Source organism: Bos javanicus, chromosome 9 (assembly GCF_032452875.1).
Source record: "Bos javanicus breed banteng chromosome 9, ARS-OSU_banteng_1.0, whole genome shotgun sequence".
Classification (NCBI taxonomy): domain Eukaryota; kingdom Metazoa; phylum Chordata; class Mammalia; order Artiodactyla; family Bovidae; genus Bos; species Bos javanicus.
The window spans coordinates 39,366,249-39,391,632 of record NC_083876.1 but is presented as its reverse complement, the minus strand read 5'-3'; the positions used below and the strand labels follow the sequence as shown (position 1 = coordinate 39,391,632).

Here is a 25,384-nt window from a genome sequence, read left to right as displayed (position 1 = left end):
TTTAGCTGGTAGTTTATTTAATTTTCATTTTAAAATACAACAAATGACATTTTAAAATACTACAAATGACACAGTAGGAAAAGCATATTGTTACAAATAATTCAAAGAAATTAAATTTATTTCAGCTCTGAAATGTTGGCTGTTAGAGGGATGTGTTTGTTTTCCAGCTTAGCTTTTTATTTTATTCTTTGCATAGAAAGTAGCTTACCTCATTCTTTAATCACTTATTAATTTGATACTAAGAAAGTAGAATGAAAAAAATATTTTTTAGTATTAAAAAAATGTGTAAATGAAAAAATCCTCACTCTAGTTTTAAGTCTAAAATCAGTATTCATAGGGACTTCCTGGCATTCTGGTAGTTAAGACTGTGCTTCCAGTGCAGGGGTCACAGGTTCAATTCTTGGTTGGGGAACTAAGATCCCACATGCCTTGCAGTGGGGCCAAGAACAGTAAGTAAAATCAGTATTCATAGATATAGTTTTAGGACAGTTAAGAAAATATGAAAATGGGTTGCTCTCAATATTGACTACTTGAAAATCAGCATATAAACAGTTTAGACTTGATAATTATATAATTACATTTTTTTATTTCCTAGAATAGTAAATGTCCTGAGGGAACAAAACCCATGTTAATATTTGCAGGTGATGATTTTGATGTAACAGAAGACTACAGAAGACTAAAAAGTCTTCTTATTGGTAAGTATTTTAATTCTTACTTGCAGGTTAGCTCAAGTAGGCATTCTAAGACTTTTCATTGGTGGTGGCAGTTGCAGCTTCACTCTGGATAAACAGCTTTTTTCTTTTGATCTCTCTTTTTCTTTTTCATTATTTTGTTTATTCCCCACTAGACAGAGAGAGTTAAAGGGATAATATACTCTATAGATCATTATTTCTTTCTGATAGTGTGGTAACTTTGGTACCAACCTATTTATATGGCATTTTGCACTTTACTACATTCTTGCACCCATCTCCTATCATTATTGGCATTATTAAATTTACAGAATTGAAAAGTTCTATTTTAAAGATTATTATACATCATCTACTCCCAATTCAAAAACCTCTGTTAGTTTCTCTTAGTCTGATACACAAGGCGTTTCACACTATAACCCCATATAATTTGCTTTCTTGACCTCCACCAATTTCCTTCTTCCCTTTTCCATTTAAAAACAAAAACAAAAAACCTCCTAAGGTTGTTTTATAGGTGACTGATTCTTAGTGAACAATACTCATTCCTAATGTTTTATCTAATGACAACATCCCTTTCTATGTGTTCACAGGTCACTTTCTTAAATTCCAGTATACAGTGTAGTTATTGCCTGAGACTGCTGTTAGATTTACCAATTTTAAACCACTTTTTCTCTTCTTTGTTGAAAAGCTAGCATTATTGTTCTCTATGATTTCTTTTTTTTTTTTAAGAAGGTATTAAATCTTTTATTGATTACACATGATAATGGATAATACACAAGCTTCATTCCCATCTATAACTTTATCTGGTACCATAATTCAATTTAGATATATTGCATAGGATGTGCCAACAATGATTAATAACCAAAAAAATAAAACAAACTCCATGACTTTGCATGGGTGACCCTTTTAATGGTGAACTCCAGGTCACAACACAGTAACTGTCAGTTCAACTACACCAAGGTTCTGAAGACAACAGCTTCTCCACCAAGCAGGTTGTAAATAAATTTCAAATGGAACCTAGCATCACCCTGAAGGAATTCTAACTTCACACTGTTGGGGTACTTTACCAAAATGGCTTCAGAGTAGACTAACTTTACACAACACATTAAAAAAAAAAAAAAGACATTTATTCAGCGTCATGATCAGACTGTTACATTTAGCAATCAACAGCATGGGTACAAAAAAAAAATCTACATTAAAACCCTTTGTTGGAATGCTTTACACTTTCCAAAGAACAGAAACTAAAATAACCTGTTATACAATTAGTCACAAGTACAGTCCTTGAGTTTTTTGCCCATACACATGAGTATTGTCTAAAACATGTCTTCTTTGTAGCAGCTAGGCCCTGCCACCACTGTGCTTGGCTGAATTCACGAATCTGTTGTAACCTGTAGCTTCCCTGTCACTTTTCTGGCTCTCCTCTCCTGCTAAGCTTTGTTTCCTGGCAGTAATTAAAACCTTCCGCCACTGCCATAGCTACTGCTGCTGCTGGAGCCACCATAGCCACCTTGGTTTCGTGGTTTGGCCAAGTATTGGCCTCCACCACCATAGGTGGAGAGAGCTTCTGTCTTCAAAGTTTCCTCCTTTCATGGGTCCAAAATTTGAAGATTGATTGTTGTAATTGCCAAAATCATTGTAGCTTCCGCCACCTCCAAAATTACTTCCATCATTACCAGATCCATTATATCCATCCCCTCTGCTACCATATCCGCCACCACCACGGCTGCCACCAAGGCTACCTTGACCACTGAAGTTTCCTCCACGACCAAAGTTGTCATTCCCACCAAAACCACCTCCACGACCGCCACCAAAGTTTCCAGAACCACTTCGACCTCTCTGGCTGGATGAAGCACTAGCCATCTCTTGGTTAGACAGTGCTTTTCTCACTTCACAGTTGTGGCCATTCACAGTGTGGTATTTCTGAATGACAATCTTGTCTGCAGAGTCAAGGTCATCAAAGAGTACGAAAGCAAAGCCTCTCTTTTTGCCACTGCCTTGGTCAGTCATGATTTCAATCACTTCAATTTTCCCATACTGTTCAAAATAATCTCTCAGGTGATGTTCTTCAGTGTCTTCTTTAATGCCACCAACAAAAATCTTTTTCACAGTTAAGTGGGCACCAGGTCTGTGAGAATCTTCTCTTGAGACGGCCCTCTTTGGTTCCACAACTCTTCATCCACCTTGTGTGGCCTTGCATTCATGGCCGCATCCACCTCCTCCACCGTGGTGTATGTGACAAACCCGAAGCCTCTGGAGCGCTCGGTGTTTGGATCCCTCATTACCACACAGTCTGTGAGCGTTCCCCATTGCTCAAAATGGCTCCTCAGACTCTCGGTTGTTTCAAAGCTCAATCCTCTGATGAAGAGCTTCCGCAGCTGTTCGGGTTCTTTGGGAGACTCTGATTTAGACATGATGGCAGTGGAGGCGGGGAAGACTTCAACGAAAGCTCTCTATGATTTCTTAAAGGTTACTAATACTTAATACTCTGTGATCACATCTGCACAGCTGTATTCTTACTCTGAAAAGTAATTTAGTTTATTCCTAGAGATACTCTTTTGATACTCATTGGAATTTCTTTAAGTTTAAATAATGTGTTCAATTTGAGCTTTTCTTATATCATTCTTACAAGCTATGCCTTAACTTTTTTGGTTGCCCTTCTTTTGGGTTTTTACATTAATTTGCCCTAGATCACTTTGAAAAGTTGCTTGGATATATTTTATAAATAAATTAAATATATGCTCTTTACAAGTCTGAGCCAACTGAAGAAGGTTTGTGGGCGGACACATTGCTTTCATGTTACTTTATTGGAATTACTTATGGTCCTGTCGGGAATACAATTTTCAGGACTTCTCATTTCTCTTATTAATAATGGCTATTTTTGAAAAACTAAGTATTTCTATTACCTCCTTAATCCTTACTAAAGCTCTTGAGTTTGGTAATATTTCAATATACAGGTGGGAAGATGGAGGCTCAGAGAGGTTAAGTGTTATTAAGTAGGCGAGACAGAATCAAAACCCAAAGCCTGTGCTTTCTGCTTCTGCTCTTCATACTGCCCATGGTAAATAATTCCTTTGCAGAGTCTTTACTTTAGGTTCTTACCTCTGTTTTCCATGGATTTAAAAAAAAACCATACATGGAAGACAAGGACCAATATTTCTTTGAATATTACATATTTGGGAACATCAGGGGACTTTTTTTTTTTAGCCAAGATTGCTAGTACTTGTATTGCATTCACCCAGATTTCCAGCTTTTCTCTCCTTGTTCTTACGTTTAATTACTATTAATGAGGGAAGTACTTATAATTTGTTAGAAACAGAGGTTTGTTGCTTTTGTTTAAATGGTTATCTTCTTATTTTGTGCTTCCACTAGATGGCAGGAATAACCAAATAATGCAGTGATGAGCAGTAGGGAGTAAAAACCACAAAGGCATAGGGAAAGAAGAAATACAGGTAGAGGGATAGTAAGATTGTCCGGCACTTAGAGTTGAGTTTTTAATATAAATAAGAAATAAGAAAGTTGCAGATTTGCAACCTGGTTAGTGTTGTGTGTTCAAATGTAGAGCAGTAGGTAAAGAGAATTTATCAGGGGCTTTTCTCCTGTTAGGAAGTTGTGTTTTTGTTTGTAATTGGCCAGAAAGAAAAGTTAACTTCAGTATTTTCATGCCAGGTATCTATTTTGCTCATTCTGAATTTTGCTTCTCTTTTGCTTCCTTAAATATTTTATAAGTGTGAGTGAGTGAAAGTTGCTCAGTCGTGTTCGACTCTTTGTGACCCCATGGACTATCCAGTCCATGGAATTCTCCAGGCCAGAATATTGAAGTGGGGAGCCTTTCCCTTCTCCAGGGGACCTTCCCAACCCAGGGATCAAACCCAGGTCTCCCACATTGTAGGCGGATTCTTTACCAGCTGAGCCACAAGGGAAGCCCTAAATATTATATAGATTTGTAGTTAATCTTAGTGGGTCCTGCTTTTCTATTCAGTCCATCCTGTTTTTTTTTTTTTAAATTTTGGTTACACTGTGTGGCCTGTGGGATCTTAGTTTCCCAACCAGAATGAGGGATTGAACCCAGGCCACGGCAGTTAAAGTGCCTAATCCTGACCACTAGACTATCAGGGAACTCCCAGTCCATCCTTATTTTTATGGTTACTTTTAAGTGTGACTACTCCTTATGGGACTTCCCAGGTGGCTCAATGGTAAAGAATCCACCTGCCAAGCAGGAGATGTGGGTTCCATTCCTGGGTGCAGAGATCCCTTGGAGAAGGGAATGGCAACCCACTCCAGTATTCTTGCCTGGGAAATCCCATGGACAGAGGAGCCTGGTGGGCTATAGTCCCTGGAGTCGCGAAAGAGTCAGATATGACTTAGTGACTAAAACAACAAAGTAAACAACTTCTTGTATATAAAGATGATAATGAATCAAGTAATAGGTTAGTTTTAATTAGTGTTCCTTTAAAGTCTATCATAAATTAAATTACCTCAGTTACTTTTTTTCTTCTTTGCCTTTGTCTGTGTTAGTGGCCATATCTACATCTATGGTCGTTGTTTATTTATTTTAACCTCATTTCCTAATTCTTATTCTACTTTAATGTATATATCAGATAGATCAGATCAGTCGCTCAGTCGTGTCTGACTCTTTGCGACCCCATGAATCGCAGCACGCCAGACCTCCTTGTCCATCACCAACTCCCGGAGTTCACTGAGACTCACGTCCATCGAGTTGGTGATGCCATCCAGCCATCTCATCCTCTGTCGGCCCCTTCTCCTCCTGCCCCCAATCCCTCCCAGCATCAGAGTCTTTTCCAATGAGTCAACTCTTCTCATGAGGTGGCCAAAGTACTGGAGTTTCAGCTTTAGCATCATTCCTTCCAAAGAAATCCCAGGGCTGATCTCCTACAGAATGGACTGGTTGGATCTCCTTGCAGTCCAAGGGACTCTCAAGAGTCTTCTCCAACACCACAGTTCAAAAGCATCAATTCTTCGGCGCTCAGCCTTCTTCACAGTCCAACTCTCACATCCATACATGACCACAGGAAAAACCATAGCCTTGACTAGACGAACCTTTGTTGGCAAAGTAATGTCTCTGCTTTTCAATATGCTCTCTAGGTTGGTCATAACTTTCCTTCCAAGGAGTAAGCATCTTTTAATTTCATGGCTGCAGTCACCATCTGCAGTGATTTTGGAGCCCAGAAAAATAAAGTCTGACACGGTTTCCACTGTTTCCCCATCTATTTCCCATGAAGTGGTGGGACCGGATGCCATGATCTTCGTTTTCTGAATGTTGAGCTTTAAGCCAACTTTTTCACTCTCCATTTTCACTTTCATCAAGAGGCTTTTTAGTTCCTCTTCACTTTCTGCCATAAGGGTGGTGTCATCTGCATAGCTGAGGTGATTGATATTTCTCCCGGCAATCTTGATTCCAGCTTGTGTTTCTTCCAGTCCAGTGTTTCTCATGATGTACTCTGCATAGAAGTTAAATAAGCAGGGTGACAATATACAGCCTTGACGAACTCCTTTTCCTATTTGGAACCAGTCTGTTGTTCCATGTCCAGTTCTAACTGTTGCTTCCTGACCTGCATACAAATTTCTCAAGAGGCAGGTCAGGTGGTCTGGTATTCCCATATCTTTCAGAATTTTCCACAGTTTATTGTGATCCACACAGTCAAAGGCTTTGGCATAGTCAGTAAAGCAGAAATAGATGTTTTTCTGGAACTCTTTTGCTTTTTCTATGATCCAGCGGATGTTGGCAATTTGATCTCTGGTTCCTCTGCCTTTTCTAAAACCAGCTTGAACATCAGGAAGTTCACGGTTCACGTATTGCTGAAGCCTGGCTTGGAGAATTTTGAGCATTACTTTACTAGCTTGTGAGATGAGTGCAATTGTGTGGTAGTTTGAGCATATAATAATGAAAATAACTACCATAGATTAGGTCAGATAGTTTATTAAATGTAATCCTTTCTACACCTTTTACAAAGGTAATTCTATGAGTCTGCTCAGGCTGCCATAACAAAATACCATAGACTGACTGGGTAGCTTATAAACAATAGAAATTTATTTTCTCACAGTTCTAAGAGTCCAGGTTTCTGCTGAGGACTCTCTTGCTGGCTTTTTGCTATGTGCTCACAAGGCTTTTCCTTGGGGAGGAAGGGAAGGAGGGAGAAGAGGAAAGAAAGGTTGAAGTTTTCTAGTGTCTCCTCTTCAAAACACTAACCCTGTGGGATCAGACCCCATCCTTATGACATACCTCATTTCACCTGAACTGTTTCCATAGAGGCCTCATTTCCAAATGTAACCACACTAGAAATTAAGCAAATACTTGATTCATTATGGTAATATTATTCCCATGTTGTGGATGAAGAAATTGAGACCAGTTTACTTTTGTGCAGAGTGAAGAGGTAATAAGTGGCAGAATCAGGATCTGATCTGATCTCTGACTGCAAATCTCCTGGTATTTCTCATCAACACTGTGGTCAACCTACTGTGCCCTTTTCCAGTGTTTTTACTCATGGACACAGTCACACTTAAGGTGTTACTTTTGCTTAGAATTGATCCATTGAAAAAATTTTCAAACTGGGGCTTTCCTTCTGACTCTTAACTGATTTGTCTCCAACCCCCTTACTTCTGTTTAAGCAAGTTTTTATCCTGGTTAAACAGAACTAAGGTGTTAGAAGACACATTGGTGGCTCGGACGGTAAAGAATTTGCCTGCAATGCAGGAGACCTGGGTTTGATCCCTGGAGAAGGAAGTGACAACCCATTCCAGTAATCTTTACTGGGGGATTCCATGGACAAAGGAGCCTGGTGGGCTACTGTGCGTGTGGTCACAAAGAGTCGGACACGACTGAGTGAGTAACACCTTCTTTCACTTTAGGAAACTCAGCAGGGGCCACGGGACTGGAAAAGGTCAGCTTTCATTCCACTCTCAGATTTTTCAAACTACCGTACAGTTGTGCTCATTTCACATCCTAGCAAGGTTATGCTCAAAATCCTTCAAGCTAGGTAGGCTTCAGCAGTACATAAACTGAGAACTTCCAGATGTACATGCTGGGTTTAGAAAAGGCAAAGATCAAATTGCCAACATTTGTTGGACCATAGAGAAAGCAAGGGAATTCCAGAAAAACATCTACTTCTGCTTCGTTGACTATGGTGAAAGCCTTTGACTGTGTGGATCACAACACACTGTGGAAATTCTTAAAAGAAATGGGACTACCAAACCACCTTATTGGTCTGAGAAACCTGTATGCATGTCAAGAAGCAACAGTTAGAACCGGACATGAAACAACTGTTTGACTATTTGGGTCTTTTGCGTTTCCATACACATTTAAAAATTGTTTGTTTTAGTTCTCTGCCGTTGGTAATTTGATAGGAATCCAATTGCATTGGAATCTATAGGGCATTATGGTCGTCTTAACGTGATCTTCCAGCTCGTGAACACAGTGTGTCTGTCCATGTGTTTGTGTCATCTTCAGTTTCTTTCATCCATTGTCTTACAGTTTTCCAAGTCTAGGTCTTTTACCTTCCTAAGTAGGTTTTTTCCTAGGTATTTTATTCTTTTTGACATGATTGTTAATGGGGTTGTTTCCTTAATTTCTCTGCTAGTGTGCTGTTAAGTGTATAGAAATGCAACAGATTTCTGTGTATATTCATTGATAAGCTCTAGTAGATATTTGGTGGCATCTTTATGATTTTCTTTGTATAGTATCCTGTCATCTGCAAACAGTGATTTCTTTTAAAGAGCAGAAGTTTTAAATTTTTGTAAAATCTACTTTATCCATTTTTTCCTTTAATGGTATGTTTATGCAGTGTTTTAAGAAACCTTTGCTTATCTCAAGGTTGCAAAGACTTTTTTCATATATATATGCATATATATAATTTGTTATAATTTATATTATATATATTGTTGAAGTCATATCTTACATTTAGAGTTATGATCCATTTTGAGTTAATTTTTGTGTATGATGTGAGCTAAGGGTAATGTTCTTAAAACTTGCTACCTCATTTCATTTTTTCTTTCTTTCTTAAAATCTTATGGATGAACACATGCCTGTATGGTTTGCATTGCAAAAGCTGTTTCAGGGGAGACTGGAATTTACATATGTTGTTCTCCAGAATGACTCTGACTTCAGTAATGCTGCCACAACAGTGAGTGGGGCTTTATTAACTTGGCCACTGAAAGAGTCAGGGTTTGGTAAAATTATGAGAAAGTTTGTCATTATTCTGATCAAATTTTAGATCAGAATTTAAAAAGTATATTTGGTTTATAAAAGTATCCCTGAGGAATATTTGTTTGGGGTAGTAAGGAAAGGTGTTATGTACATGTGTTGGCATGCTTATGTCTGTTTTATATACATTAGCAATGTGATTTTCTCTTAGTTATCCATAAGAAGGAAAAGGCAAACTATAAAAGATATGTATGTCCATGCACATGGAGATTATTCCCATCGTATGAGCTAATGGGAAGACGGAAGAAAAGTGCTGGGTAGCTGCAATTGGGACAGAATATGAGATATTTCCTGTTCATGACATCATCTGTCTTGTGGCAGCTCTTCCTAAGTAATTAAGTTGGATGACTTTTTATGCATAACCTTGCCTCAGCTGAATGTTATTCGTATATTTCCATTTAGCTTCCTTCAGGTTCGGTCTTCTTAAGTGTAGAATGAGGTGACCAAACTTCACTAATGTATTTTCCAAACTTTTTTCATTCATGTGTCATCTTTGTAACTTTAGTCATGTCCATGTAGTATCCATAGTGTTGTTCACTGGAGATTTTTCTTTATATTGATTTCTCTTTTTAAAAAGAAATTGTATGTTCCTACTCTATATGTTAAATGGTATATAATAACATAAATAATGCATTATAGATTATATCTGCCTGTATATCATTTAAAATTGTCTCGTGCCACTTGGGTGTTACTACCACTCTGAGAAAACAACCTACTCTCTTATCTTGGTGGTTCTTTTCTGTCTTGAACACTTTAGGTTGCTTTTCTTTGCTCATATAGTTGAGATTCTTTGTTGACGTTTTCTTGGTGGCCTCCACCATATAAAAAACACTAGTTCAACTTAATAGTCAAAGTTTGAACAGCCATATTTATAGACCTTTGCTATATTAACCTATCTATCTTAGTAGATTAAAATTTTATATCTTGTTTTACATTTTCTAAAAAATTAATAATCATAGTAAACATGATATACTCTTGTGCTGAGCATTGGTTTAGAAGAACTTCAAAACTGAAAAATTATTAGGTTGGTACAAAATTGTGGTTTCAGACGGTGAATTTTAAATCATCATAAGTAGCTCAAACACATCTGTGTTAATCAAAATAAGAACCATTAAAATCAATACATTTTTGCTATCAAAAAATAAGTTTGTTTATTTTTGTAGCATAAAAATCTGTGCTTCGGGAGTCAACTTCTTGGAAAGCATTTTTTGCATTGTTCTGCTGGTTGTGGAAGCATTTTCCCTGCAAAAAGTTGTCAAGATGCTTGAAGAAGTAGTATTCGGTTGGCGAGAGGTCATGAATATGCTGGATGAGGCAGAACTTTGTAGTGCAGTGTGTGCAACTTTTGAAACATTGATTGGCGACGTGTAGTTAGGTGTTGTCTGCAGAAGAATTGGGCCCTTTCTGTTGACCCATGCCAGCTGCAGGCATTGCAGTTTTCAGTGTACCTCATTGATTTGCTGACATACTTCTCAGATGTAATGGTTTCACCAGAACTCAGAAAAGCTGTAGTGGAGCAGACAGGCAGCACCAAACAGTGACCATGACCTTTTTTGGTGCCAGTTTGGCTTTGGGAAGTGCTTTAGAGTTTCTTGTCCAACCGTTGAGCTGGTTGTCACCAATTGTCATGTAAAATCCACTTTTTTTGCAGGTCACAATCCGATTGAGAAATGTTTCAGTTGTTGCATAGAGTAAGAGAAAATGACACTTCAAAATGACAATTTTTTTGATTTCCGGTCAGTTCACAAGGCACACACCTACAGAGCTTTTTCACCTTTCCAATTTGCTCCAAATGCTGAATGACCATAGAATGGTTGATGTTGAGTTTTTTGGCAACTTCTCGTATAGTTGTAAGAGGATCAGCTTCGATGATGCTCTCAACTGGTCATTGTCAGCTTCCAATGGCCAACCACTATGCTCCTCACCTTCAAGGTTATTGTCTCCTTTGCAAAACTTCTTGAACCACCACTGCACTGTACGTTGGTTAGCAGTTCCTGGGCCAAATACATTGTTGATGTTGTGAGCTGTCTCCGCTGCTTTATGAACTCGGATAAGAAAGTCCCTCAAATTTGCTTTTTGTCTAACATCATCTCCATAGTCTAGGATAAATATAAAATAAACAGCAATAGTAAATAATAAGCAGAAAACCATAAAGCAGGAAATTCACATTAAAATTATATATAGTATAACCACATTTATTTAGAATGTATTCCAATATCAAACACCAAGTTTCAACAATGCAAAAACTGCGGTTATTTTGGCACCAACCTAATACATGGCTCAGTGAACTAAACACAGAAATATAGTCATGAGATTAAATGATAGAAGGATGGGACCATCACATTTTTCAGGGATCAGTTTTGTGCTACTTACCTTTTTTAGATAAGACATTAAAGAGTTCCATTTATTTAGAATGCAGCTAATTTGTAACTGAATTTTAAAGGTATGTTGGTCTTTAAAAAAATTTTTTTTAACGACCTAATGTGTGCTTCTAGATTTCTTCAGAGGCCCCACGGTATCAAATATCCGCCTGGCTGGTTTAGAGTATGTTCTACACTTCACTGCACTGAATGGGAAGATTTACTTTCGAAGCTATAAGTAAGTGCATTTACATGTTGTTATTAATCATCAAGGTTAGCATTTTAGTGTGACTATTTAATAGAGCTCAAACTGAGAATTGGTGTCTGACCAGAAGTTTGGAGAGTTTGCAAATTTGGAGAGTTTGCAAAATAGCAGTGACAAATTCTGTGCTGGTCCTCAGGTCTGTCACTCCCCTGCTAACTTCTGCCTCTCGGAAACCCTGCTTTTCCAGGACTCTGGAGCCTCGGACACTTTGTCTGAGCTCAAAACATGTATTCAGTCTTGACTTGCCCTACTTTTGTGCAGTATTTCCTTATTTTTCTTGACTGGACTTAGAGCACCAAGCTACAGGTCTTAAGCCGGCTAAAGCAAATCTCAAAACCCTGAGTCTAAAAAATGGAGTCTGATGGGAATAAGAACATTTAATGACTAGATTCATTTTACCTTCATTCTCCAGCCCAGGCCTTCTACCTTACCCCCAACACAATATAAATATAAATCCGAACAAGCTGATTTTGTTTTCATTAAAAATCTAATGACATATTACAACTGAGCCTTTTGAGATAAGCATGACCTTTTCCCCCCCGTATTTAAAATAAAGTTCTAGTGCTGATGATGGAGCCCACACTTTCCTAAAGAATACATTGACTCCCACAGACTGCCTGTACACTGACATCAGAGTGTTGTCTGTTTTACACTGTGCCGTGGCAGTGCAGCCTGAGTGCTAACAGCCCAGGGTTGGCGGTGTCTTCTGTGCAAATGTGCTATTTGTGCAACTATCTGTGGACTTCAGCATTTCATCCATGGTTTTAATTTTGTTTTTGTCATAATGAAATACCTGATTGACCAGCTTGTGTCCAGTGAACATCTAAATGAACTAAATGTTCACCTGGTTTTGTTTTTGGTCAGTAATTTCCATCTTTTTTTCAAGTGTGTATGGAGTCAGAGATATTCAGTTCTTTTCACCCCATGAATGGTACCCCTATTTCTGGTTTTCTTTCTTTTTTTTTTCTTATAATTAGTTGAGATTGAAAACCCTTGTAGTCTGTTGTTTGAACTTCCAAACTTGGTTTTGGGACTTTTAAGAACTAAAAGCCTAACTAAACTATTTATGATATTTTGACTCCACTTATTCTAGTGTAAATAGAATGCTAGATTTTAAGTAAAAAGAATAGATATGCAACAAGCAATGAAGGTTTACTGTATAGCACAGAAAACTATAGTCAATATCTTGTGATAACCTATAATAGAAAATAATTTCAAAGATAATATATGTGTGTATGTATAACTGAATCACCTTGCTGTGTACCTGAAACATTGTAAGTCAACTGTACTTCAATAAAATCTCTATATATATATTTCCCTGGTGGCTCAGATGGTAAAACGTCTGCCTACAATGTGGGAGACCCGGGTTCAATCCCTGGGTCGGGAAGATCTCCTGGAGAAGGAAATGGCAACCCACTCCAGTATTCTTGCCTGGAAAATCCCATGGACAGAGGAGCCTGTAGGCTACAGTCCATGGGGTCGCAAAGAGCTGGACACGACTGAGCAACTTCACTTTCATATATTAAGAAAAAAATGTATATAAAATAGATGACTCCTATTTATAGAGCAAGAAATAAAAGATGAAAAATCACTAACATAAAATCTTTTTGAAAACTTATGTTAAACAAGGAGACCCTGGGAATACAGTGGAACTAAAATGTAAAGATGAAAATCTTTGAGAAAGAGAAATGGATAGTAACAATAATCTAAAACTCTTTCATGGTGAACAGTTTCGAAGAAAGTATTCTCTTATATCAGAACTTACATTTAGTGAGATTTTCCTGGTGGTTCAGTGGTTAAGACTCTGGGGTATGTAGGTTCAAGCCCTGGTTGGGGAAATAAGATCTCACACGCTGCATGGCACAACCAAAAGTCTTTGGTTTTTTATTTTAAATTGTGTTTAGTGAAAGGAAAGATTAATTTGTTTAAAAAAAAAAAAAAGAAATATAAAGAAAACAAAGCAAAATGGACAGAAAATTAGCAAATCAGACTTAAGAACAAGAATAAATTGACAGTGTAACTGTAAATAACCATCCATCCACTTACTTTAAGAAGTAATTTATTATTGTTGAAATCACTGTTAGTATGACATCTCCCATTAAAATAAAAAAAAATTTGAATTTTAAAAATTAGAAACCCTGCTGTAAAATTTTAATCCCAGGTTTTCATATCTATATCCCCTAATACCTGTTAGCTATTGACTTGAAATAGAAAATGGACAGTGTGATTGAGAGCAAGCTGCTAGTGGGAGAATCCCTCGATGTGGATTAGCTTAGCTTCCTAGGGCTGTGCTCTGCTTAGGAGAGGAAGAGGTGGTCCCTGGAATGAGCATCAACTCTGAGCCTAGTGACCTAGCTCTGTGCCAGCCTTCACCACAGAACATGGTCAGGTCACCTCTCAGGGCTTCTGTTTTTTCTTTGCAAAGTGTAGTGATTCCATTTAGGTAATTCTGAGGTACCTCTGGGATGGATAATTCTTTTTTTCAGAAAGAGAGAGGTGCAGACAGAGGTAGGAATGTGCCAGAAAAGAGTTTCTATCCTCGTGTGGCTTCTCAGGATTCTCACAGGCTGCTCTTGGGTGTCCTGCCCTCTTGCAGCCAGCCCTTAGGCAGAGTTAAGGTGATAGTTAATGTGTGTACGCAGTCACTCGGTCGTATCCCACTCTGGGACCCCATTGACTGTAGCTCACCAGGCTCCTCTGCCCATGGAATTTTCCAGATAGGAATACTTCAGTGGGTTGCCATTTCCTACCCCAGGGGACTTCCTGACCCTGGGATCAAACCTGAGTCTCCTGTGTTAGCAGGCGGATTTTTTACCACTGCACCATGGGGGGAGCCCCAATAGTTAATATTGACACTTATTAATTTGTGAAGATGAGTAAGGATTATAAAATGGTTTTGTGCTTTTTGGATGAAAAGAACTGTGAGTATGAAATTACATTAATAGACATTTTGACCTGACCTTTTGGGGAAATAAATCATAGTGTTACTGGCATCTTCCTGTATATCCTATAATAATTAATTCCTTGGAGAATTTTGTTCACTATAGGGCCAGAACTGTTAGTATGAAACAGAAGATCTTTAATAACTGCCATGTATGCCTTTGCCATGGCATCGGGTAGGTTTTATGGGGAGAAATATGCAGAACAGGAAGTATTAGCATACCTTAAAAAGCAAACAACATTCTGGGCAGGGAGTTTAAGTACTGAAAACAGAATGTCAACAGAAGAGAGGGATGTGAAAGGGAGGAAAATAAGGAAATTACAATTTAAACAAGAGGGTAATGCCAGTCTTTCTCAAGAAATAGGCACATCATGCATAAATATATATAGAAATCACCGATTCACATGTCTAATAGCCTAAACCCATCCGAGAGGGAAGGAACTGGGTTCTGTTTGTCTTTGTGTCCCTGCTTCGTGTACCATGTAGTCTCCCAGAACTGAATGTCATGTTTGATTTAGAGCTTATAGGGAAACAAAAAGCAGAGCTTGAGGTTAGGATCTGAGATGGAGATTTACATGGGGTGTAAATATTCTGGGCAGTAGTAGGTATTTGACTGGAGATACAAAAGCCTGGAATCAAAATGTCTGCTTTAAAAACAAGTGCATTGTTTATGATGGCATTGAGGGTAAAGGAAATGGTTTTAATTTTATTTTTTAAGAGTTGATATTTAATAGAGTCTTCATGTATTTTCTTTAGTATGATCACAAAAATCCTTTATAAATCTCTTAATACATTTCCTCTGAGAAAGTGTAAATAGATGGTTGTTTGTTTTTTTTTAAAGATTAACATTTAATGATTTTAGATTCTAGATTTCATGATTAAATTCTGTTAATAAAAAGAAAAGATGATAGCTCTATCACGAGAAACCATATGCAGAGAACTGAAAGCTGGAGTAAGTTTCCTTCTATTTCTATCAAGTAGAAATAGAATAATAAGCATACTCAATGAAGTGATTAAGATCATCCACACATACTGTCTTGTATGGCACTATAATTAATTCATCAGTAAGTAGCAACATATATAGTTATATGTAGTTACATGGAAACAATCTTATTAACTTTCTATACTGCTCAAAAGATTACTCTGTTGGGAGGACACTTGCATAAATAAAAAGGTCCTTGGGTAATCTGACTCCATCAGGCATGCCATGAACTGTTCTGGATTGACAGGTTTTCCATTTACCTGAAATTAGCATTTTAAATGGAGAAGGAAATGGCAACCCACTCCAGTATTCTTGCCTGGAAAATCCCGTGGACAGAAGAGCCTAGTGGGCTGCTGTCCATAGGGTCGCACAGAGTCAGACACGACTGAAGCGACTTAGCATGCATGCATGCACTGGAGAAAGAAATGGCAATCCACTTCAGTATTCTTGCCTGGAGAATCCCAGGGACAGAGGAGCCTGGTGGGCTGCCGTCTATGGGGTCGCACAGAATCGGACACGACTGAAGCGACTTAGCAGCAGCAGCAGCGTTTTAAGTGGCAGAAATTTTTTTCATTTAAATTTTATGTATGTGACTTCCTTGATTTCTTAGGTTAATCTACTGAACACAAAATATTAATCAAGATTTAGTCTTTTTTTTTTTTTCATGTCTTTTGTTGTTGGCTGCTCTGCTTGGCGTGCAGGGATCTTAGTTCCCCATCCAGAGGAGTGCTAACCACTGGTCCACCAGGGAATTCCCAAGATTTAGTCTTGATATGAGTTCAGCCTGATAAATACAGTTTATTTGAGGTATGAAAGATGTAGAGGCGATTGCAGAATAAAAAATCAAAACCTGTGATATAAAGAGTCACATGGTCACTGCCCCTGTATGCTTTGAGTGAAATATTAAGGACAATGGCATGATGTCAGCCATCTTCAGCTCCTAAAAATGTTTTCCCCTACGCAGGCCAGAGACAGGCCTTCTCTCAGGTCTCTTCTCCCAGAGCCCCCGTGAGGAGAGTGGCTTAAGGGCCCTTGTTTAAGCTCTTTTTTTCCCTGTGCTTGCTCCCTTCAAACCCCATACTAACATTTCTTTTATCTTTTAATGTTTGTATGTTTTTGTTTGTTTAACATTTCTGCTCTTTACATATCCTAGGCTCTGGGGTTTTTTGTTTCGTTTTTCCTTTTTGCCTTGTTTAATTGAGTGTGAACTACCGTGTCTGATATAGCGTACCTATCACTGTGACTCTTCCAGAAGCCAGTAAAAGCACTTCCTGTAAGTGGACTGTATTGGTTGGTTGTCTTCATGTGACGCAGGAATTTTAATAAGGTTTTACCCATTTCACTCCTGCTTCCTGATATTTGCTTGTTCCTGGGTATTACTTACTCTGCTTTCCTCTTCTGTTCTTTCTTTTCTCTGTGTCACTTGTTACTTCTTTCTCATTCTGGCTTTTATGTGAAAAGGCTCACCTTTTCTGAACATTATTATTTAGTCCTTTTCTGTGTGGAGATCTGGTCACCGTAACGAATTTGAGTCTTTCAGCACAAATAACCTTCAAGTCTTTGAGCAGTTCTTACGATGTCACTCCCCAAAAAAAGGATTAAATGAATCTCCCTTCTTCCCCCCACTGTATTCCTCTTATGCTTTCGGATCCAAGGTTATTTATACATGTGGTATCCAGAAAGTCATGGTTTTGTTACGTTCATCCCAACCTATAGAGATCAGTGTCTGTGCTTTGGAGAAAAGTTGATTCTGAATGGGTCTTAGAGAAATAAGAATTTGTTAATTATGTAAATATAATGTCTTAAAGATCCACTTAAAATTTTTTATATAATTATATAAACCTTAAATAAAGAAATCAAATAAAAGATTCCACTTCTTAGGAGGACTATCTGTATATAAAGTATTAAAATTAGACTTTCCAAACATTTTGTTATTTTATGGAACCATAATTCTCTAGAACAAAAATATTTGGAGGAGTGGGACTTTGATTATCAAAGTCAAAGCAACATTTCTTTTTGCTATTTCATCAAGGTTGCTGTTAAAGAAATCTGGCTGTAGAACACCACGGATTGAATTGGAAGAGATGGGACCCTCGTTGGATTTGGTTCTGAGGCGGACACACCTGGCATCAGATGACCTTTATAAATTATCTATGAAAATGCCCAAAGCCCTGAAGGTACATGACTTGCAGATTGGTGCCATGTTTAATTGTATATTCCTCTCTTCTTTCCAAAAAGGGTTTGTAGCATATTATATTAAAGGACATATATAAACAGATCAATATAATAGATAAAATTAGACTTTCAGAGCCAAAGAAAAGAAGGAAGAAGCAAATAAGCCAATCATAAAGGATAATAAAATTGTAGAAACCAAGCATCAAGTGTTGCCAAGCGCTTGCTGGTAGCCAAGACTGCCAGTTTTCAGCAAAAATAGGTCTCATTTTGGGCATTGTGAAAATGTAATTTCAAGCATAGATGTATAACCCATACTTCCATAAAATGTGTTTTGACTTTTGAATGGTTTTAAAAAGCAAGTAGAAATGGCATCTCTGGAATTCCAGTAAAGATTTGAAATGATAGTCACAATCCTTAAGCTAAACGAAACAACTTCTCTCTGTGCATGACAATGATTATTAGAATAGTCTCTTAGGTTGCTTCTCAGTGTGACCTGATAATTTACGGGGGAATTGTAGAAATGCAGAATCTCAGATTCTACCCTAGTCCTACTGAATTATAATTTGCATTTTTAACAAGATCTCCAAGTGATCTGCATATACCTAAGTTTGAGAAGAAAGGACCTATAGGACTATAGATTCCATATCATTGAAAGGTGCTCACTAATGGAAGTTGTTAAATGATAGTTGTTATACACTAGATTTTTATCAGTTCATAATAGTAGACTCAACTGTTTTTTCATATATTACTGTTTCTTAGCCAAAGAAGAAGAAAAATATCTCTCATGATACTTTTGGTACAACTTATGGAAGAATTCATATGCAAAAGCAAGACCTAAGCAAACTACAAACCAGGAAAATGAAGGGGCTGAAGAAGCGACCTGCAGAAAGGAAAGCAGAAGATGAGGAGAACAAATCAAAGAGAATTAAAAAGAATTGATGGAATTTAGCCAATAACTGCATTTTTATTGTAGTCTTAAGAGAATTATGAAGCATCCATTGTTTCAGAGTTTCTTATAAGATTTTATTGTATATTTTTGTAACTTGATAATTTACCTAAACTATATATATTATATACATTATGAACAGTAATATACTAGTATTAGGTTGAAAGTTACAATCTTACTGTAGATATTATACCCAGGTATGCCTTTTTCTTTCGATGATGTGACATTACCCTCTGCCCACCCCCTACAATGTCCCATGTCTCATTGGGTAGATAAGTGAGGAAGGATCTCTAGAACAACCAGTGGTATTTTAGAGAATTTTGAGTTAAGCCCTAGATAAAGGGAGGAAGTCATGGAAAGTATAAATGTTCCAAAGTAACTGTATACATGCTCAGTGTGAGCTGCCTGGAAACTTTGACCCCATCTCCCAGCATATACCTACAACCTGACTTTCCTGTTCTGCCTCAAATTCTACCAGAGATTCATTTTGAGATTTTAAGTTTTATGTCTTAGAACATAAATCTCTGAGATGTCCACTACCTGACATATTACCTTATTTTGATTATTTTAATTTCAAGAGATTCTGCTACTAAATGGAGCCTTATCCATCTTCTCAGAGAGAAAAGAAGTTTTGCTAAGGGTCGAAGTGAGAAAAGAGGGAATGGTAAGTTAAGGCACAGGACATTTGAGGGTACCAGGTAGCCCTAGGTAAAGGGCACACGGAGGCCCTGGGTGTTTACATACTGAGTAGGAGTAAGTCAAAGCCAAACAACTTGTTTTGAAATTTTCTTGAAGACTGGCCCTGTGCCTAGAAAAATGGCAAAAGGCTTTCTACTTCCTATTCTTAGTATTGCAAACTTGTTTTCCCTAAATGTAAATTTTAGTTTCCTTGTTGAGTCCCTGGCAAAGAGGCTCCTTTACACAACCCAATTATGCTGTACAAGAAGAAACGTACATAAACCATGGTGTGTTATATGAAGTAGAAATGCTTTTGTTTTCAATTCCATGTCAAGGAGCTCCTCCATGTCTTTATGTGTGCATGCATTTATGTGAGTTTGCTGACACTAAGCAAAAGCTGGAATCTCAATTTTACTTTCTTTATCCTTTCTCTTTTGTAAACCCATTCCTTAGCCTTCTCTCTCCCCATCGCTTTCCAGATGGCTGATACTCTCCTCTTAAAAAGGAGGGCGTTAGTATCACTTAGGTGCACTTGTTGCTTGATTATACATTGTTTTTCTTTTTTTTTGGCTTCTCGTTGCAGAACACAGGTTCTAGGCACACAGGCTTCAGTAGTTGCAGCACTCAGGCTTAATAGTTGTGGCACATGAGCTTGGTTGCTCCAAAGCACGTGGAATCTTCCCAGACCAGGGATCAAACCTGTGTCCCCTACATTGGCAGGTGGATTCTTAGCCACTGCGCCATCAGGGAAGTCCTTGATTATAAATTTAACCAAGACTACATAATTTTAGACCTGAAAAAAGTGAAAGTGAAAGTCACTCAGTTGTGTCCGACTTTGCGACCCCATGGACTGTACAGTCCATGGAATTCTCCAGGTCAGAATACTGGAGTGAGTAGCCTTTCCCTTCTCCAGGAGATCTAGACCTGAGGTAGGCAGATTATGTCTAAATGGAGAGAGAGGGTTAAATTAAAACGATTCATGTCCTGCCATCTGCAGGTAGATGGACAATAGTTGGGGAGAAAGGGAGTCATGAAAGGAGCATCAGTAATGATAGGCATATAGTCCTTGCCCAGCGCTTGACCCCTGCCTGACAGGTCCAACTAACACTGATGAAGATAGTGATTCAGGAGGCAAAGCAATGGGCCCTTTTCACCAGTCACTTACAAGAAGGACCCTCTGCCATATTGAATGGCTGTTAGTATAACTGATGCCATCAGCGCCTCCTGTCCTTCAACTGACCCTACCTAGGGCTGTACTGTGTAGTAAATCTCTGTTGTCAAGGGCTTTGTAGTGAATAGATACTGTTTAGTGATCATTAGGTCCAGGTGGCCTCTGCACTCTTTATTATTGTTAGGCTCCAAACAATAATGAAGACCTTGGCTGACGTATTCCCAGTACCCAAGAGACTAGTTACCCGTTCATAAATCTTGACTTTGGAACGCACTTCCTGTTTTCCAAGCACGTACCCTCGTACCCTAGGTTAACTATAAAAATCTCCAGTGGCAGCTGCAAATGTTTCCGGATGTCATCCATCCCATCCTACCCTCTAAGTAAACTACCCTATAATCTGATCGCTTGGTTGTATGAAGTGTCCTGCCTCATTTTTTCGTCTCAAGATATTTTCTCAGTTTGGTGGGCATGTTTTGTTCCTTCTGTCCAATAACACCTTGACCCCTCTCCATCAGGAAGACCTACCTCAGCATTTCAACCAATCAGTGTAAAGATCACCACATTTTCTGCAGATGTGACGTCTTTAAGTGTTTTGTTGTTTTAATCAGTAACCTTCAGAGGTAGTGAAGGACAGGGAAGCCTGTCATGCTGCAGTCCATGGGGTTGTAAAGAGTTGGATACAATTTAGCTACTGAACAGCAACAAACTACAAGCTTCTGTTTCCTGTGCAGTTTTTTAGTCTTTGAATCTTCTTCATAAGAGAATATTACGTAGTATTACTGAAATCTAATTCAAAGACTTTTTGTTGTAGTTGTCAACTATCTGAAACTCTTGATTCACCATTTATATGGTTTTTGTGGGAAGTGCATTTTAATTTCCATTTGTCCTTGAACTTTAGAACACAATATACACTAATTGGAGAAAATGTATCCATTTCAGTAAAGGTGGTAAGTTGCCTGTCCTAAGTTTTACTTAAATTTGGTTTTTGATAGATGAGGAAAGCAGAATATTATTATTTTTTTAATACAAAACTTGTATATTTTCTAGGATATTAATATTAATACCAAGGTATATACAATTTCATGAAGTTTGATTCCTTTTTATAACTTAAATGCTATTTATTTTCTTGGTATTGAACATGATCCAAAGTAGAGGTGTTATTACCCAAATCAATAAAGGAAGCGGGTGGAGGCTAACTTAGCCCAAGTCAGTTTTCAGTTATCTAGCTTCTTCTGATCTCTTCTTCCTTTCATTTATATTTTTACCCATTTCTCCTCTCCCCCACCCAAAGGTGAGGCCAGGAAAGGATTCACAAAAGTTTTAAAACGGAAGAAGTTAAAATCACAAACCACTGCTAAATTTGACCAAGAAGAGAAGGTTTGTTTTTTAATGAAATTTCAATATCAGTACTTTGTCCATTATGAAATTAAGAGCCTACAAAAATACACAGTATTTATTATTATCCTAATGAACTTTTAATGGATCATAGAAATCATCAAAACATCTCATAACTGCAAGAAAGGCAGATATATTCTAGTGTGTGTATATATATATATATATTCTAGTGTGTGTATATATATATATACTAGAAATTATGAAATTGTATAGAATACACAATTTCATTATGAAATTACACATTACATTCATTACACATTATGAAATTGTGTAGAATATTATTCACATCCATTTAAATATGCTTCTGTTGGGTCTTCCTTGGTAATCCAGAGGCTGAGACTCTGCGTTCCCAGTGCAGGGGACCTGTCTTTGATCCCTGGTTGGGGAACTGGTTCCCACATGCTGCAACAAAGATCTGGCACAGCCAAATATTTACAAAAATACATAACCTACTAAAAAAAAATAAGCTTTGAACAAAAAGTTAAATTGGATTTGTTGGCTCAAGGTTTATGCCAGCTGTGAGAAGAAAGTCAACTTGCTTTTATATGTATATTGTTTTCCTCTCATACCAACAACTTGAATGGTTCAAGTTTAATAACAGCAAAGATAACACTTTTTTCTATACCACCCAGAGTGGACCATATTATGCCATGTTTGAAAATTTTGACTACCTTTCTTGAATTGAAGTCATTTTGCGCCTTTTCCAGTTCAAAATTCTTAGGGAAAAAGTTTTAGAATAAGGCATAAACATAAGGTAAGCCTTTCAGCATATTTAATTTTCTTGATTTGGTGCTTCCTTGAAACAACTTCTGTTCCTCCCCCAATCCATTCTCACCTCCCACCCTGACTTGTCACACTCTGAGCACCAGAAAGTAGGTTCTAAACACAGGAAGAAAGGTCTGAGACCACAGGCCCCTGCTGGTTAGTGGGGCTGGAGTCTGTATTAAAGAAGATTAAAACAAAAAAGGGGTGGTGGTGATGGGAAAGCTTCTAGAACTCAACAGTTAAGGCTTTTGCCAAGCAAGGAGCAAGGCCCCTGAGCTTTAAGTCTTTTACTGGATTGGAAGTGATTCCTCAAGCTCAGACAGGCTCACAGAAGCAGAGTGGCAAGTGTTGGCTCTATGAGGCATGCCTTCCCATTAAGCTGGAACCCAGGGCTGCAGAGGCCCTGTCTCTGGATGCCAGATCAGGGGAAAGGACCTGCAACCAGAGCCAGAGTTGAGCTTAAGCAGAGGCTATGTTCAGGGATCCCCTCTGTCCCTCTGAAACACTACAGGCAAGCTCAGAAAGAGGTTTCTGGAGGGCAAAGCACTACCTGTTTAGTGTTAGCAGGTGCATTTAAAATGGACTTGGAAGATTCACATACATCAACTTGAGAAATTTATTTTCCCAACCCCTTAGCTAGAAGCTAGTTCCTCAGAGTCAGCTGACAAAGCAGGTGGCAAAGAGACCTGAATTGAGACATCACTTTAGAAAACAATCTGATTGACTCTGGCTCGGAGCTAAGAGGCAATCCTAGGGTTTATGGCACTGAAGGAAAGAGCATGAGAATCCATTGCTGTCCCCTTAGGCCTCTTTCCATCCATTTGACTCATAGTCGAGTCACAAGTTTGAGTTTTATGCCCAGCACCTTCCTCTGCATAGGGAGACCTTGGGGAAAGATTAAGCTGAATTTTGAAAAATCAGTCATGGACTTCCCTGGTGGTACAGGGGGTAAGAACTGCCTGCTAAGGTGGGGGACCTGAATCCAATCGCTGGTCCGGGAGGATCCCATATACTGCAGAGCAATTAAGCCCATGCACCACGGCTTCTGAGCCTGCTTTCTAGAGCCTACAAGCCACAACTACTGAATCCACGTGCCTAGAGCCCCTGCTCCGCAACAGAGAAGCCAACGAAATGAGAAGCCTGAGCACCCTGACGAAGAGTAGCTGCTACTCACTGCAACTAGAGAAAGCGTATGTGCACCAGTGAAGACCCAGTGCAACCAAAAATTAAATAAGTAAAAGATGAAAAAATCAATAAAAAGAATACTAACATGGCAAGGAGCTCCTCAAGAGTGGAATATGTGGGAGGCAGTGCCTAACACTGCAGGCAGAGCAGTGTTAGGGACAAGAGTTGTGGCCTTAAAAGAAAGTGACATCATCTCCTGATGCTCTCTGAGCCCTCAGCTAAGATTTAAAAAGACAAGGACCCAATTAAAGACAGTCAAAACCGTTGGCAATACCAATTATTGGTATGGTTCCCTAAGTAATGTTAGAAGTGTTAGTTCTTCAAGAAATGCAAATAAATGAGGCTTTGTTTTGTGCTCATAGCAGTAGAAAGACAAGTAATATTTTTAAAGAAGCCCCCATAAGGCAAGTGGTACAGTACTAGCTGGCAGAATTCTTAAGTGATTTCCATGCTTAGGAAGTGAGAGGAACAGAGCCATCATGGTTGCAAAGTGGGGCTCCATAGTCCTCACCTCAAGGTAGATGAGATGTAATATGGAAAGCACCAGGCTGATCGAAAGAACCTGGAGTCTTGATCCCAGAAAAGGACCATTAGCTAATGTTGAAGGAATTATGAGGAAGCAGAGTGAGGCAGATTTGGTCCTGGCAACATTTTGGGAAGAATTATTACACAGGTGGCTTGTGAGCTCTTACTCAGACAAGAAGGTAGTCATTGCTAGAAGCCAGCATGAATTCCCTGGGAGCTGAGAGTGTTAACTGATCACATTGCTTTTTTGAAAGGAGTCCTTGCCTGGTAGATAGAGAAGTGGTCATTCACTCATTTATCAAGCATTATTATGTTGCAGGGGCTTCTCTGGTGGCTCAGTGGTAAAGAACTCGCCTGCCAATACAGGAGACAAGGGTTTGATCCCTGGGTCCAAAAGATTCCCTGGAGAAGGAAATGGCAGCCCATTCTAGTATTCTTGTCTGGGAAATGCCATGGACAGAGGAACCTGGCAGGCTGCAGTCCGTGGGGTAGCAAAAGAGTTGAACATAACTTACTAAACAGCAACGTTATGTTCCAGGCATCATGCTAGAACAATACCTTACACTATATGTTTTCAATTTAGAAAGCATTTTCTTTAAAATACAATTTTGGGAATTCCCTGGTGGTCCAGTGGTTAGGATTCTAAGTTTCCACTGCGGGGGTCTGGGTTTGATCCTTGGTTGAAGAACTAGGCTCCCATAAGCCCAGAAATCAATCAATAATAATAAAATAAAACTTTTTTTCTTGATTATAAGAAACATCATTTTTCTGATTATTGAAGAGAAACTTGCAGAGAAGAAAAGAAAAGTCATGTAATCTCACCACCCAGAATACTATTAACATTTTGCTGCATCTTATCACTTTTAAAATGTAGATTCTTAAAATAAGAACATGATCTTACTATATTATTTGGAGTTCTGCTTTAAAAAAAAAACAAACTTTTTAAAGTTAAAATTTTTAAATTAATACCACATTAATTTCCCATTGATACCACAAATGGAAATGGGGCATTATTCAGATAAGTAAATGCAATGAATTTTTACAAAATGAATGTACTGTTATAACCATTATCCAGATAAAGAAATAGAAATA

At 38.3% G+C, this 25,384-nt stretch overlaps 1 protein-coding gene and 1 pseudogene across 2 annotated transcripts in view; one reads left to right on the top strand and one right to left on the bottom strand.

Annotated features, from left to right (window-relative positions):
• RPF2 (ribosome production factor 2 homolog) overlaps window positions 1-20,823 on the top strand; it is a 37,524-nt gene extending 16,701 nt beyond the window's left edge. For both annotated transcript variants that reach the window (XM_061427566.1, XM_061427567.1), the window contains 4 exons: window positions 596-695; window positions 11,400-11,502; window positions 17,485-17,629; window positions 18,387-20,823. In XM_061427566.1, coding sequence (XP_061283550.1) covers window positions 596-695; window positions 11,400-11,502; window positions 17,485-17,629; window positions 18,387-18,566 — 528 coding nt within the window. In that variant the 3' untranslated portion in view covers window positions 18,567-20,823. The remainder of the gene's footprint in view (window positions 1-595; window positions 696-11,399; window positions 11,503-17,484; window positions 17,630-18,386) is intronic.
• On the bottom strand, window positions 1,744-3,123 carry LOC133253836 (heterogeneous nuclear ribonucleoprotein A1-like; annotated as a pseudogene).
• Window positions 20,824-25,384: the final 4,561 nt, after the last annotated feature.